Source organism: Camelina sativa, chromosome 16 (assembly GCF_000633955.1).
Source record: "Camelina sativa cultivar DH55 chromosome 16, Cs, whole genome shotgun sequence".
Lineage (NCBI taxonomy): Eukaryota > Viridiplantae > Streptophyta > Magnoliopsida > Brassicales > Brassicaceae > Camelina > Camelina sativa.
In genome coordinates, this window is record NC_025700.1 from 26,089,568 (window position 1) to 26,104,468 (window position 14,901).

Below are 14,901 nucleotides of genomic sequence, written 5' to 3' on the forward strand. Positions count from 1 at the left end.
TTTTAAACAAAACATCAATTTCAAAAAAGAGAATCTTACGATTGGTTGCCCAGACAGGAGAAAAAAAGTTTACAAAAGAAGTTTCAGAGATAAAAGAACGCAAAGCTCGAGCAATGCGATCTGTTTTCAAGTTTGACGCTCGTGGAATTCGAGATAGAGAAAATAGTGAAAACGACTCCTTGAGCAGACGGAAATCATGCAACAGCTTAGAAAATTCCGGCCAATCTTCAGGAGTTTGGACCATTGCGACTAGCTCAATTCAACACAATCCGTTTCAGATTTGACTGGGAGCTCAAATTTTTTTTTTTAGCAAACATGTAGATTATATGATATGTGAAGCTTTAAAATACCTAAATAAATAGTGAGAAAAAGAACTTTGAAGTGAAACAATGAAATGAGAGGGAAAATATACGAGAGTGAGAGGAAGAATGAAAAATTGAAAGCCGGCTTCATTTTTTTTCAAATACTTAGGGAGCAAATTAATTATTTTTTAATCAACTAGCACTTAAAACATACCAATACTATAAATATTACAATGTTAAAAAGCGTTCCCAAAATTAAAATTTGACCAACCAACTATAACGTTTGGATTCTGAGAAACGCTATTTAAAACAAAAAGGTATGTCAACTATAGCAAAAATGCATAAAATAGCTTATTTTCCTGTAATAAATTCAAGAAGTCATACTATAAATATGACTCGAAGAGTAACTAAAAACATATCTAAACCGGCCATAAGACGTGTGACCGATTGAAGCTCTCTTGGTCACACCAACCATGGTAGCCGTCTCCGGTCTATTGCCTATGCCACACACTGATCACTATCCACAGGAACGGTCTAGGAAACTTGTCTCTCCACTTAGTTGTTTTAGTGCTAATTGAGCAATTTTATTAGTATAGACACAATCTAAAGATACAAGTTTACATTCAAAATGAGCGACAGAGATGAAATTAACCCGGTAGAAAATGATCTAGATCCTTCAACACTTCTCTACAACATCTAAGGCCATCTTCAATGCTGCAAGATATTTTCCAAAGTTCTACAATGTCCTGATATTGACATGGTCAATACGTAATCAAAGACCCATGAAAAAAAAAAAGAAGTAAATAACATGACCAGTGAAGACACAATATTTGAGACTGGTAGGAATCTAGACACAACTTAATTGCTTAAAATACACAAAAAAAGGAAAAAAAAAGGAACAGAATAATTGGAAAGCAGCTTTGTTGAAAGATAATAATATGGTACACCAGAAAATAAACCCCAAACAAAATTTAGCAGTCTTCAGCAGCAAATCCCTTCCCATTTTCCTTCTCTGCCGAGTCTTTACCCTTCGTTGGCTTAAACCACAAGGCACAAATGAAATAGACACCGAAGTTTATTCCACTAAGAATGACTAACAGCCAATAAAAGTAGTCGAGTCGGCCGTGGTTGATGTTATCAGCCAGCCATCCTCCATCCGTAGAAGTTGAAGTGACCTTCTTGATGACTGAGACCAAGAAACTGCTGACAAAGAAGCCTAGTGATAAAGTGGTCAAGAAAAGTCCAGTGCTCATTGTTTTCATTCCCTTAGGCGATTGGGTTATGAAGAAATCAAGTTGGCCAGTGTAGATAAAGGCTTCCCCAGATCCAACTAAGAAGAATTGTGGAACAAGTAAGAATACACTTATGGGTAATGTTTTTTGTGTACTAGATTTCGCAACGGATAGACGCTTTTGCTCAACTAGAGCTGCAGCTGCCATGCCGGCTGTTGATAAGACCAATCCAATAGCAATTCTTTGTAGGCTAGAGAAACCTGGAATGTGAATGCATGTGAATATCAGAATATATAGTTGAGAGACATATACATATATATGCAAAAAATCTAGATATGTAAATGTTGCATGCATCTTATGTCACCTGGTTTTCCTTTCCATTTCTTCCAAAAGGGCATTATGGCACGGTCGTAGACAGCTAAAGTTATGAGAATAGCCGCGACGAAAAACACGGTGAGTGAACCAGCTGGAATCTTGAAACTTCCAATGTTACGTCTCATGGTTGAAGCTTGCTCAACCGAGAATGTAATCATTTGGGCATATGTTGTCCAGAAAATGATTGTTGTTGCCCAAATAGGCAAAAGCCTAACCATCATTTTCACTTCCTCTACTTTGGTTACTGAGCTTAGCTTCCAAGGGTTTGGAATTGCGACTCCATCTAGGGTTTGTTCGAAATCTCCTTCTGTGACTATGGCTGCCTTGTCCAACAAGCTGCACACACAAGTTTAGATAATTAAGATACAAATTTCACTTTAATTTACTTCTTAATTTTTTTTTTGTGAAAATGGACTAGAAACTTACTGAAACTGATCAGTATGTTCAATTCTCACGCCCTCAGGATTATCTTCATAAAGATAAACAATGCTTTGAGGTAGTTCCATTTTCCTCTTTCTGAATGCAGCTGCTATAACCTGAAAAATTTGCACAACAGGACTTCCTTGGCTCTTCTTATAGCGGTAGCTTTTAGTCCCAAACAAGAAAATCCCAATAGCTATAGCCATAGACACCGTGCAGATTCCATAAGCCCAAGATCTTCCCACTTCATCTTGCATGTAAACTAAAACAGTCACAGCCATCAACGTCCCCATGCTAATGAAAAAGAAAAATCTGCATGTGCCAAATTTAATTTAGTTTTAAATAAGGGATTGTTCCAATAATGTTATCATATAATGAATATAAACTCTAAACCTAACCTGTTGAAGAAGAAAGCCATTTGAGCTTTTTCTTTAGGATCTTTTTCATCAAACTGGTCAGACCCGAATCCGGATATACTAGACTTAAGGCCACCTGTTCCAAGGGCTATAAGGTAAAGTGAAATATAAAGAATTGTCATCTGAAAGGTAGTGGCGGGTATGCATGCTTCTCCGTGGTGGCATGTTGGCGGACGCAGTTCTGGCAGCTTCGTTGCTATCGCTAGCGCACCAGTTCCCTATATACAAGAATACAAGATATTATAAAAATGGATAGCAAACTTTTTGGTTGATGTTTAAAGAGGCATCTACTATTAAATGGTGAAACCAACTAATAACATTGATTTTTTTTTTTTTTTTTGTTATATATAAAAGGTTTGAGATAAAGTCTTACGAGAGCTTGAATGGTTGAAAAAATAGCTATGGTTTTAAAACGGCCGAGGAAGGAGTCCGCGAGAAATCCACCGAGCAAGCAAAGGAGGAAGGAAGTGCCCATGAAGTCAGTGACAATGTTGGCAGAAGTTGAACTTGGGAGATGCATTGTCTCCATCAAATATGTTACCAAATTCACCGCTATTCCCATGGTTGATAGCCTCTCCACAACCTCAATTCCTGCAATAGTTTTTACATTTTTCTTTATACACTATCAACACTTTGTATACATGTTCCAAGTTAAATTGGAAGTAATTCATACATATTCAAGTAGTGTTGTGTTAATCCAATAATCCTTACTTTTTTTTTCTTTATTAAGACGCCAAATTCATCTAAGTGATAAATTACACATGGAAATTATTATAGGATTTAGATAATCATAAAGTTTTTTTTTGTTTTTTGATAACCAGATAATTATAATGATTGAAACCCGCGTGAACTCGATAAACTAATAAACAAGTTTGGTTGTCTAACACAAACTGACACTCAAACCATAAGCTTTCATATATACTCCAACTATATGATTTATTTATTTATTTGGAAACGTAGAAAAATATTCACGATAGCTTATCGCTGTAAAAAAAAAACTTATCGCTGTAAAATCATGATATTTTTGTCCTTCAAAAGGCAAGGAACTGAAGAATTATATATTAACAGTTTTAATCTCAGAAATGAACAAAACCAAAGTTTGGATTAACGACTAATTTTAATTAGACAACTGTAAGAGAATATTGAGAAACAAAACAAGTTTTTAGAGGTCGGCGTTTTATGTTAGACACGTGAATACAGATATAAATCTATTTTTCATTTTCCCTCACTAATCAATTTTTCTTTTTTTTTTACGTGTGATGAAATTTAATAAAATAAAAAGAAAATTATTATTATGATTGAACGAGATGGGGAGCCATGTGGCGTGTCCCTTTTTTCTTTATCTTTCTATCAATCAGCGTGATTCAGAACAACGACGTTTCATATTTTACATATACAAACGGACTTATTTCAATCATATCATGTGTGAGTGTGACTGATTTGAAATTGAGTCTCTTTTGTTTCTCACCATGTATTCCTAAATTATACAACTTAATGGAGATTTAAATGTATACGCAAGAACTACCACAACCCTCTTAATAAAATTAGCTACGTATACACATATTGGTATGTATTCACTGATGAATATCTTGCCAATATGTGGACGCCACATGTATTTTCTTCATTTACCGATTATTAGATAATGGAAATATATATATATATATATATATATATATGTATATATATATATATATATATATATATGTATATATATATATATATAGTAGTTATGCATGTTCCGAAGTAAGAAACGATGATTGTAGTGAATTATATAAGCTTTGCCCAAAAAAATGTGGATTGTAAGCAAGAAGAAGACGAAGAAGTTTGTCTTTTGCTAGGACATATATATATATATATATATATATGAGTAATTTTCACACAGATCTTATTTACTGGTAGTGGTATATGTGTTTATGTATATGTATCTTTGGACCAAGGTTATATTATCTGCAAATGCATATATGCATAGGTAATGTAGAGAAGAAAAAGACGAACCAAGAATGAGAGCTGCAGTGATCCAGCCACCGGTTTTGGATTTGTCTGCTGGTCGGCCGCTGTAGTCTACGGCATCAGCTACCGTCCAACTCCCTTTGCTCTCCTGAAAACCACCACATCAGTCCTCAGTTTAAAAATCTTACAACCAATAGTTTACAAGTAAGAAGAAGAATATTATCCAAACCATTGTATATCTTCAAGTATCGCCTTGATGATATTATTATTAATTTCTGCTAAATGTTTGGTCTTTGTTAGCCACAGAAGCAAATAATGATGGAGAGGAAACTGCCTTTTTATAGCCACAAAAATGAATGAAAGAGAGCTAGCACCGACCTTCCACTATATGTGATTTGAGACATATCACAAAAACGTGAAGTCTTAAGAGATAGGTTCATCACACTTTATTTCCAACTTTCCACCATTTCTTTACTTATATATATTGTAAATTATTTTGGCTTTTATTTTATTTTTGTCTTTTTTTTTGTGTGTTTTAATCTTATTTTGTCATTTGTTGTAAAAATTCTTTTCTATGATGATAAATTATTGTATTTGATCCATATCGACAAGGGATAGAAATTGATCATAGAAAAGAAACACTTGCATATATTCCCATATAAAATGTTTTGAGTGATCAAGTAAAGATTCTCTACGAGGTTTATTACTGTTAGTTCTCAACTCTTCCTTTTTTACTTCTCCACTACCTATTGGAAAACTGCACCATGTATTGTTTTCACAACATAAAAAGAAAGCATAGAGAAATATAGTAGAATATCACATTTTTTTGTGAAAATAAGACGAATATGAAAGAGAAGAATAGCAGAAAACAAAGTTACTTCAAGTAGATAAAAATTATTTGTTTACCCTGAATAAAATTTGCAATTGTTGGTTAAGAGATATGGGACAGATTAATTCTAGCTCTCCATATGTTCGAGTTGGAATGTGATCGGAATCCTCCGGTTTGTTAAAATTTGTTTATTGGAAACATTTGTCATATTTTTCTGTGGTCAGAAAGAAAGAGTGGTGTACGTTGGTATAGTGGTGACTTCTACACGTCTTCATGGTTCTTACTTCTGAGAAAGCATATGCAGAGTTAGCACATGACTCGCAGTTCATCTCAGTTGACAGTTAGCATACGTCTTCATGGTTCTTACCTTTTTTCACGTGCAAATTAAGGATATAAGACTAGTTATAATTGCGAAGAGTTTAACACATAAAAGTTGACAGAGTATGAGAAGGTATTACCCCATAACTCCTAAGATTAGGAACATATTTACAATATGTATATGTTTCCCAGTACATTTAATGTTTCCAACTTGTTCAAAACAAATGACTTAACCTTATCTTTTTGTCACGTGCAAAAGATATAAGACTTAATTCAATTAATTGCGAAGAGTACCACGTAAAAGATGACAGGGTATAAGAATCATGCATTACCCCGTGACTCCCAAGAGAGTAGGAAGTAGGAACACTTTAATTGTTTTAAGTCTTGATCATGTGTATCGAGTTATATTTTAACTGTGTTACATGGTTTATTAACTTTGATGTAAAGGATTATTTCTCATTAAGTATACTAGCCGGATAAGCTAAGGGAAACTTAACCAACTAATATACATGTATAAACTATGATATGTGAGCTAATATGGTTAATTCATTGATAGCGCAATTGGGATTAAAATCCACAGGGAATGAGACATATATTACTAGGTATTCGCCATACTACTTAAACTTAGGCGATATGTTCAGCCCCGGCTCAAAACATTTTAGAGTCCTAGGAAAAAAAAATTAGGCTTCTTAACCCATATATAGAAAATGTTGATATTTTGGATCTCATTTAGAATAAAATTTAATTATTTGGACAATAATTAACATATTTTTTTTGGAAAAAAGCTTTTGTTTCTCCACCACATATATTATTTTGTGGGTTTATTCTTATTTTTTTTCTTTGAAAATGAACATTTTTTACTGAATAATTTTTTACAAATATTGATGGGCCCTTGGGCCACTGTCCTTCTGCTCTACCCATTTGAGTCGGGTCTGAATATGTTTTATTTGGTTTTGATCTATAAGACAATCACTAAAGACAAAAGAATAAAATAAAAATAATGATTGCAATTGAATACAAAAGAAAGATATATTGCATGGTGATTTATAGGGTTGATAAATAAATTTTTAAAATTTCTTAGATGAGTGTCCAAACTGTTAGATAAAGGTGGGTTCACGAGCTAAGAGAAGATGTGGAAGCCATTAAGAAAAATAGCCATAGGGGGTTACACTAAAACTTTTATCACACATTTCCAACATGTTTTTTTTGGACAAACCATACTTTTCTATTTCAGCCTAAAAAGGGTTTGATTCAGCCAAAAGGACATCTTTTGCCAGAACGTCTATTCGATGGTTCAGATTCCTTGGAATGAATTTGAAAGAAACAAAAAAATTAGAAGATAGTGTAAGGATATCATGAAAAAACCATGGAGTTCCTTGAATTGGATCTCCTGATTAAGTGCTTTGACAAGGGTTAACGAGTCTGAAGCAAAGTGGAAGGTGTTGAAGTCCGATTTGATTGTAACTGGAACTGCTGTCAGAGTTGCTAGGGCTTTGGCCATCAACGGTGAGGCAACATACTGTATCCGAGAAGCTCTTTCCCGAATTGGTATCTCCTGGCGATCCCTGAAGCTCCACCCGAGTCCCGTGTGACCATCGACTCTCCAAGCTGCATTAGAGCAAGATAACATCAAGGTTTGCTGCGGAAGTGGAATAAAAAGAGATCACATTTTTGACGGCTCTATTCGATCCCAATAATCATGTATCATAGGCTTAAACTCATCCATGTCTGTTATAGCATTCACAAACTTGAAACACATGCGTTTACTACCCATGGACGTAGCCACATTCAAATGAAATCGACTCTGAAGATGGTCAGAAACACCACCAACTTCAAACACATTGTAGGATTGTGGGAAAACTTGAACCCAATTATCATTAACCAATATTCTATCCAGCTTTTTTGAAATCAGCTCAGTCTCTCGTTTGTTACACCAAGTATATAATTGTCCACAGTAGTGCAGATCTGTAAGTTGCCAATAGTTCACCAGAGTTTTGAAATCACATATTCCTGAAGATAGAGTAGGCATACTCTCCACTCGTGAATGCTCAGCTAATTCCAAAGTTTCATTAAAATCACCAATAATGAGCCATGGCCGAGTACAAATTATCAGTGAATCATGATGATTGCATAGATCTCCCCCACAATTCTTTTCTTTCTTCAGCCTGATTCGATGCATAAATGAAGGAACAAAAGAATTCCTCATCTTGGTCTTCCAATTTATTAAACATGTTATTAACTGACTCTCACGTTATCCCTCCAAACAACCCAAATTCGACCCAACCGATTGTATTCAAAGTTTGTCAAAAGAGACCAATCTTTGAATAGCCTATTTCAAATTCTCTTTACCTTCTTCTCCTTCACTCTTGTCTCAAGCAAACAACCGAATTAAAACTTTCCTCATTCCACCCAGTTCTTTATGATAGAAAGTTTCGGTTATTTATTCAAGCCGCACACATTCTAAAAGAAACCCGACATTTATATATGTTTGGGGGGGGGTATCTTCTTGCTCTGATCCCTAGAGGGGTCCCTAGCAGATTGAGTAGAATTTTATGAGACTATCTTATGAGCCGTTTTTTATTCCCGAAATAAGGAAGCACGAAGAGGAACACCAGCCTTTGTACCACATCCCTTAACCATCACCTCTCTGGCTGTGCTTACCTCCCCTCTTTGAACCTATGGTTTCTCCGGAATAAAGGATTCCGTATCTGCAGCCCCTTCTCCCCTATCAGTATTTGCTCCTAAAACCGAGTATGGATTAGAGAAAATGAACACAGCCTCAACTCGTGTCCCTTCTGTTTTTTTCTCGGGCTACAAGTTGATTTAGGAGTTATCCAACCCTCTTGCTCTATATCCTCATTGAAAACCTTCGTACCAGTGTCATTTTCATTACCCAATTCAACCACTGGCACAACATGTATCTCCACTACCTTTAGATTCTTTGATGCATGCGGCTTTGTGAGCTGGCTCTATCACCTCAGTGATTTTTTCGACCTCGTCTTCTCCTTTTGACGCACACGAAAAGCTCAGATGGCCCACTTTTTGCTACCACTACATCTCAGATATAACCAAGGATCAAAGTAATGTATCACAGTTCCCAACTCTCCCTTCTCTTCACTCCTGACAACATACTCTTTCACCAATTCCTTGGTCAAATCTGCTTCCACCAACATCTGAGACTCTTCGAAACTAGCACAAAACTCAGTCTTGGGATGCAACCGTACTGGCTTCTCCACCGCACTAAATCAGAATTACAAGCCTTTGTCGGTAAATATAGTTGGGGGAACATTCTTCAACGTGAACCAAAATGGTATAGATTTCATCGCCAGTTGTGCATCCTCTGCGAAAGGAGTCCATTTTGACACGGTCATGGGAATATCCATGATATTCCACATCCCTTGGTTTAGAATTCGATGCCTCATGGCTTTATTCCTGATCCGGAACTTCACTGCTGACTCATTAACTTCATGAACATCGATTAATGAGGATCGATCTCCCAATCTCCTTATTTTGTTCACAATTATTTGGATTTTCCCACATGAGGTGCTTTCATATTCAGAAATTTACCAAGCAAAAAATCTTCCCATAGTGGTTTTGCATCCTCAAACACCTCCTTTGGTACTACAATCTTCTTCTTCCTATTCTCTTCCACAACCTCACACTTTTGCTTAGTAAATATTCGATTTTGAGTTACTTGAGTAACTTGGACTCAATGTCTTTTCATATGCTGAATCCCCCGGGCTTGACGACGATATTTCCTGACTGACTCCTACAGTCTCAACCAACTTATTTGAACCAGAATCATCCCCATTCTTACCAATCCTTCTGAAGTCATATCTTCTCCTTGCGTGATTGCCTTGAGTCTATCCCATTCTCCACTACCTTTTTCTCCCCCTAGCTGATCCTCCGGCCGGCTTTGAGAGGCCGCCGACAGAATAAGCCTTGCTAAGAAAGCGAGAGAAACCCTAGCTTGTAAATCGCCCTTTTTTCGCCTGTCACATCAGCAGTGAATGGTGCTACCGCTGTCATTCCATTTCGAACATAAAAACATCATATTTCTAAGTTTCTTTTAATAACCGATCAATACAAATCTTATCCAAACAGTGAGTTTATACATAATTAAACACAACGCAAACAAAAACATAATGAAAAGGCAGAGAGAGAAAGATGAGAACATAATCTTCAATATATAAGTTCTATCAAATAATGAGATTACCATCACAAATCTAGAAAGGCTAGTTAGTCCCTCGTGGACACTTAGACAAACTTAGAAAAACAAAATTAACATGTATCAAATTATCGGCTGCGCAACTGCTGGATTTCGACACTATCTTCACTAATTTTCAGCAATTTTTAGAGGTGTATTATTATAATTTAAATATCGTATCTTGTTTACATCCTAAAGTTGACAGTGATCATAGTTTACATTTTTGGTTTAATAATTATTAAAGAATAATTGACCAGATTTTAATTCAACTACCAACAATCGGGAAATGATTTTCCCACCAATGGACCATATTATTTTCTGATGAAAAATAAAAAATATAGATGATTGATATCCATGTGCTATATAAATTAAATATTTATTAAATATTTACAAGTAATTTTCTATGGTTCCTAAATAAGTTTCTTTATGGTTTCTCTAAGTGATGACTTTTGGTTGAGTATTTTACATTTTTGGTTTGATAATTACTAAAAATAGTTGACTAGATTTCAATTCAGTTACCAACCATCAGGAAATTATTATCCCACCAATGGACCAAATTCATTTCTAAAAAGAAAAAGGGTAAAAAACAAAGGATTGATATTCATATGCTATAATTAATTAATTATTTATTTAATTTTAAAAGAATTTTATTTATTATTCCAATTAAGGTCCAGTATTATTTCTCTGCTGATGATGAATTTTGATTTAAAAAGCCAGATGTCGTTATCCACAAAATGAAACAAAAAATAATAAAAGAAAAAAGAAACTTATACAAAATTTCAATAAAAATAATAAATTATTTAATGGTGCATATGTAAAACTTGGGGTTGAATATTTTGGGATATGTGAGGCACAACAACAATAAGCAAGTGCGTCTAATGCCCCACCAAATATGGTGAAGCGAAAGGCAGCCGGCCCTCTTCTCCGTTCCTCGCTTCATTTTTTCTTCTGTGTTTGTATTTTCTTGTTTTTGTTTTGTTTTGTTTTGTGTAGACGGTTCATTGTGGCTACTTTTAAATCTATGGGTAGGATTTTTATGGAATATTTCACTCTTAAAAATTCATATTGTTACATTTATAATCCTTTAAGGTCCTAATGGTCTCGATCGACATCATTATCCCAAATCATAATATTCCAATACCAAACTCATACATATATGTTTTTCCTCCTTCTTTTTTTTTTTCCTTAGTCTAAGAACCTATACAAAAATCCAGATTAATCGCAGAGCATGTGGAGATCATCTTTGAAATTAATGGTAACCAACATGATTAAAATACAGTTTGACATTTAACTCTTTTTTCCTCAACATTATTAATTGAATAGCAAAACTAGAAACCTACATTTCTTTTTTTAAAGAAAATTACATCTCATATCACTAATTTGTTATTTTTGATTGTTCTCTTATATTTATTTATGTTGAGGGTTTTCAGAAATTTTCATAAATCTTTAATAAATATTCCAAACAAGACTAGATACTGTATAATTTATATAAACGCCAGCCGTTCAGTATCGAACGTTCTAAACCATCCTTTTTACATAATTCTTACTATTTATAATTTTATAATATATAAGACTAGGACTCGTGAATCTTTGAGCGTCTAACTTTAACAAAATACGTACCACCGGCCGGTAAATTTGATATAAGAAGGCAAAATAATAAGGATAGTACTCGAATGATAAAACTCTCTTTGCTAAAGAAAAATCATGAGTTTGATGCCAGTTTCTTTTGCCAAAATATTAGATTATTGTTTTTGTAATGCGTAGTTATAATTCCCGTTTCTGTATACCTAAAAAAAAAATTAAAAATATTCAGTCAATTTTTGTATGATGATTAAATTTTAAAGTTTTCAACCAAATACCACAGATAACTAAAAGAAAATGATGACGGCTAAAGGAAGCTTCGAACTTCCAAGGGTCAGTGGTGGAGGCTGCCGGTCGGGTCGTCCTACATGGGGACTGGTGAATATACACCAAAAAACTAAGTTAAAACCAAGTATTTATATGCTTCAGGGTGTAAGAAGTTAGTTTTGGGCTTTTCTCGTGAAACCTCGGCATTTTGGACCAAGTGATGGACGAGGATCATTCATTCCGAGGCTTGTGAGGAGTTCCTGGATAAGGCCACTCGCCGGTCACGTTCCTTGTGACCGGTCCCAGGAGAAGCTTCAGCCCGGACATATACCATGTAAACGATACGGGATAACTAAACAAAAGCATGAAAACAATTGGCTGTTCGGATTGAGTTGCTTCCACTTTGAAATGAATTTTAACTCTGCTAGTTTCGTATCGAGTCCAAGATCTCTTTATTGTTTGCATCATGAGGAAGTGTCGACCAACCCCAAGAGGGTGTCGAACAACACCAAGTTTTAGCAGGCGTGGCTGAAGTGTCTTTTGTTGCATAGTTTGCCTGTTCGATTGTGTATTGTTTGTATTTGTCTTTATGCTTGCTGTGTAATGAGAGACAAATTGATCTATATTTCAAGGACCAAGCTTTGTTTTCTGTTGCGTCCATCGTCTTTGCTCTCACACTAACTTATGCAACCACTCTTTATAACATTGACTTGAATTACCGTTTGTGTTTGCAGTTACATGTTCCAAATTAAAATTAATAGGTAGCTAGCTAACGTACGGTCATCAGAAGATAACTAAAACTGTGATATTTTTCTTCTGTTATAACTCCTTTATGTTTCTATATCAAAATCTCAATATTATTCCCCATCAAATGTTTAATTCCACTATTTTTAACCAAAGGATGTCATAGAGTAGGATCACACTACTAAAACAAAACAAATATGAATAATTGCGTCTTGATTCTAGAGATCAACAATCAAAACTAGTGATCAAATCCACATAGTTTTTAATTATATTGCCAAGAGAAATAACAAGACAAAGGTTTGGAACTTTTGGTCTAAAAAGCAAATAAATGAAGTAAATAACTTAAATTAATATAACATTTTATTATATAAAACTTGGTTTTCAAAATTACTCATTAAAACAAATGTGACACATGTCAATTGTATCGTTAAAATGTTGTTGACACATGTCAATTCTAAATTTAAGAAAAATCTAAAAATAAAAATGTAAAAATTGAAAATCTGTCCTAAAAAGATTTATATAAAAGTAAAAAATAAAAGAAAACCTAATTTAATTGAAATTCTTTTAAAGAAAAACCTTATTCTATTAGGGATTTTATTTTCATAAAAATGAGTAAAAGTCCATTTTTTCCTTTCAAAAAATGAACTATAAATTTAATAATAATTTGAAAATTTAATCTTTCTTACAACTTGTTACAAATGTTGGGATTTGGCTAATGAATATATTATTATTTGTTCTAATTCCATTAAGCAATGTGGCAGTGGAGGAGTTACACGTTTACATTATAACCTTAAAACAATGTAAACAAAAATGACATGTATAAATTAATATGTCCTATGTTTCACAAAGAGTGTCTGACACTTTTTCGTTGTTACAAAAAGAGTGTCATTTTATGTTTTCAATGCAGTTTTAAAGATTAATTTCTCTTTTTTATCCCCATAATTTGAGCTAATTAATTAGAAAGATTTTTTTACTATATTTATAAAGGATAAAATAGAAATTTAGATAGTTTTCTTAATTTGTGTGCATTATGTCAAAATGACATTTTTTTTGTGAAACAGGGGAGCATATCACAAAAGCTATAAATTGGAATTATTTATTACTAAACTGTTGAGGTATTCGATATTATACTTTGTTTTATTACACTCACATAGGAAGAAGAAAACCTACACATTTAAAAATATGTGAAAACTTAAATGAAAATTAAATAATAAATAAATACGAAAACAAAATAATTATTTTTTAATTTTTAACGGATAATTATTATTGCTATTTTTTTCTACATAGATTAAAAATTATATTATAAATTCGCGTATATGCGAGTCCTGATCTAGTTAATTTATAAAGCATAATTCAATTAGATGTAAAAACTAAATCATACTGAATCATTATTCGAAATCGTAAATTTCATAGTTTATCATCCATCCTGAACATTACATGCATTGTCGTGTGTATGTGTCTAAAACTAATAACTTAGTCACAAAATAAATCTAGAAGACAACATATATTTTATCATAATAATATACAAATAAATATATGATTTCATTTGTCCATGTCCATCGTGTAAGTTAAACTTATAACAAAGAAGAGCGGATAAACGATATTCATTAGTGCAAATATATTGTAAGTTAATCTCTGGTCTATCGTACCGACATCTACTTTTGCACTTCTTTTTTTTATAATCAAAAATCAATTATGATGCATCTGTTTCGTAACGTTATCACTTATAAAAAAACCAACGTTATCCCTTTCAGTACCGTAATGTTTAATGACTATGTTTACCATTCTAAACTATTAAGATATCTCTAATCATTTTTTTCATCAGAAAAGACCATATGACTTTATATCGACAGCATATGCGATGCGAACATTCGAAAACGTGTCCTTCTAAGAATCACAGCGCAGTAGAAAGTGGGACCACGCAGAAATTATCGGATTGACTTTTGTATAGTGGAAGTCAAAATCACTGAGACCCAAGCAAAACAAATAAGATTGGCATATATTAATCACTGAGATCTTATAAGATAGGGCAATGTATGTAGTAGTTGGGGCGTGAGTTGCACCTGAAACATGTTCTCATCAGTCAAATGTTTATGCCATAGTCTATCGAACCAAATAGAAATACTTTTTATCTAAACAAATTGTGGGAACGAAACAAACGTCGACATGGAGAACAAGGAATCGCACCCATTCTTATATGACTTTTTTTATTGATCGTATTGTGAGGAACAAGTTTGTAAGTTTAAAGGATACTCCAATC

The 14,901-nt window shown here is 33.8% G+C and overlaps 1 protein-coding gene and 1 long non-coding RNA gene across 2 annotated transcripts; one reads left to right on the forward strand and one right to left on the reverse strand.

The window, feature by feature from the left end:
• On the reverse strand, positions 1,004-5,067 carry LOC104752572 (protein NRT1/ PTR FAMILY 6.2-like). The gene is made up of 7 exons (XM_010474750.2): positions 4,925-5,067; positions 4,741-4,843; positions 3,119-3,336; positions 2,728-2,963; positions 2,336-2,641; positions 1,899-2,245; positions 1,004-1,794 (listed from the first exon to the last, which is right to left on the reverse strand). The coding sequence occupies exons 1-7, from the start codon at positions 4,925-4,927 to the stop codon at positions 1,274-1,276; spliced, it is 1,734 nt and encodes a 577-aa protein (XP_010473052.1). The 5' UTR covers positions 4,928-5,067; the 3' UTR covers positions 1,004-1,273.
• Positions 4,762-5,295, forward strand: LOC104752571. The gene is made up of 2 exons (XR_762005.1): positions 4,762-4,899; positions 4,996-5,295. It is a non-coding gene; the product is annotated as an uncharacterized LOC104752571 (long non-coding RNA).

Excerpts from the sequence above, each read along its gene's own strand:
- LOC104752572 (XM_010474750.2), bottom strand. Across the intron at positions 3,337-4,740 it reads CACTGCAGCTCTCATTCTTG|GAATTGAGGTTGTGGAGAGG; the intron begins GTTCGTCTTTTT and ends AAACTATTGCAG. Across the intron at positions 1,795-1,898 it reads GAAATGGAAAGGAAAACCAG|GTTTCTCTAGCCTACAAAGA; the intron begins GTGACATAAGAT and ends TTCACATTCCAG.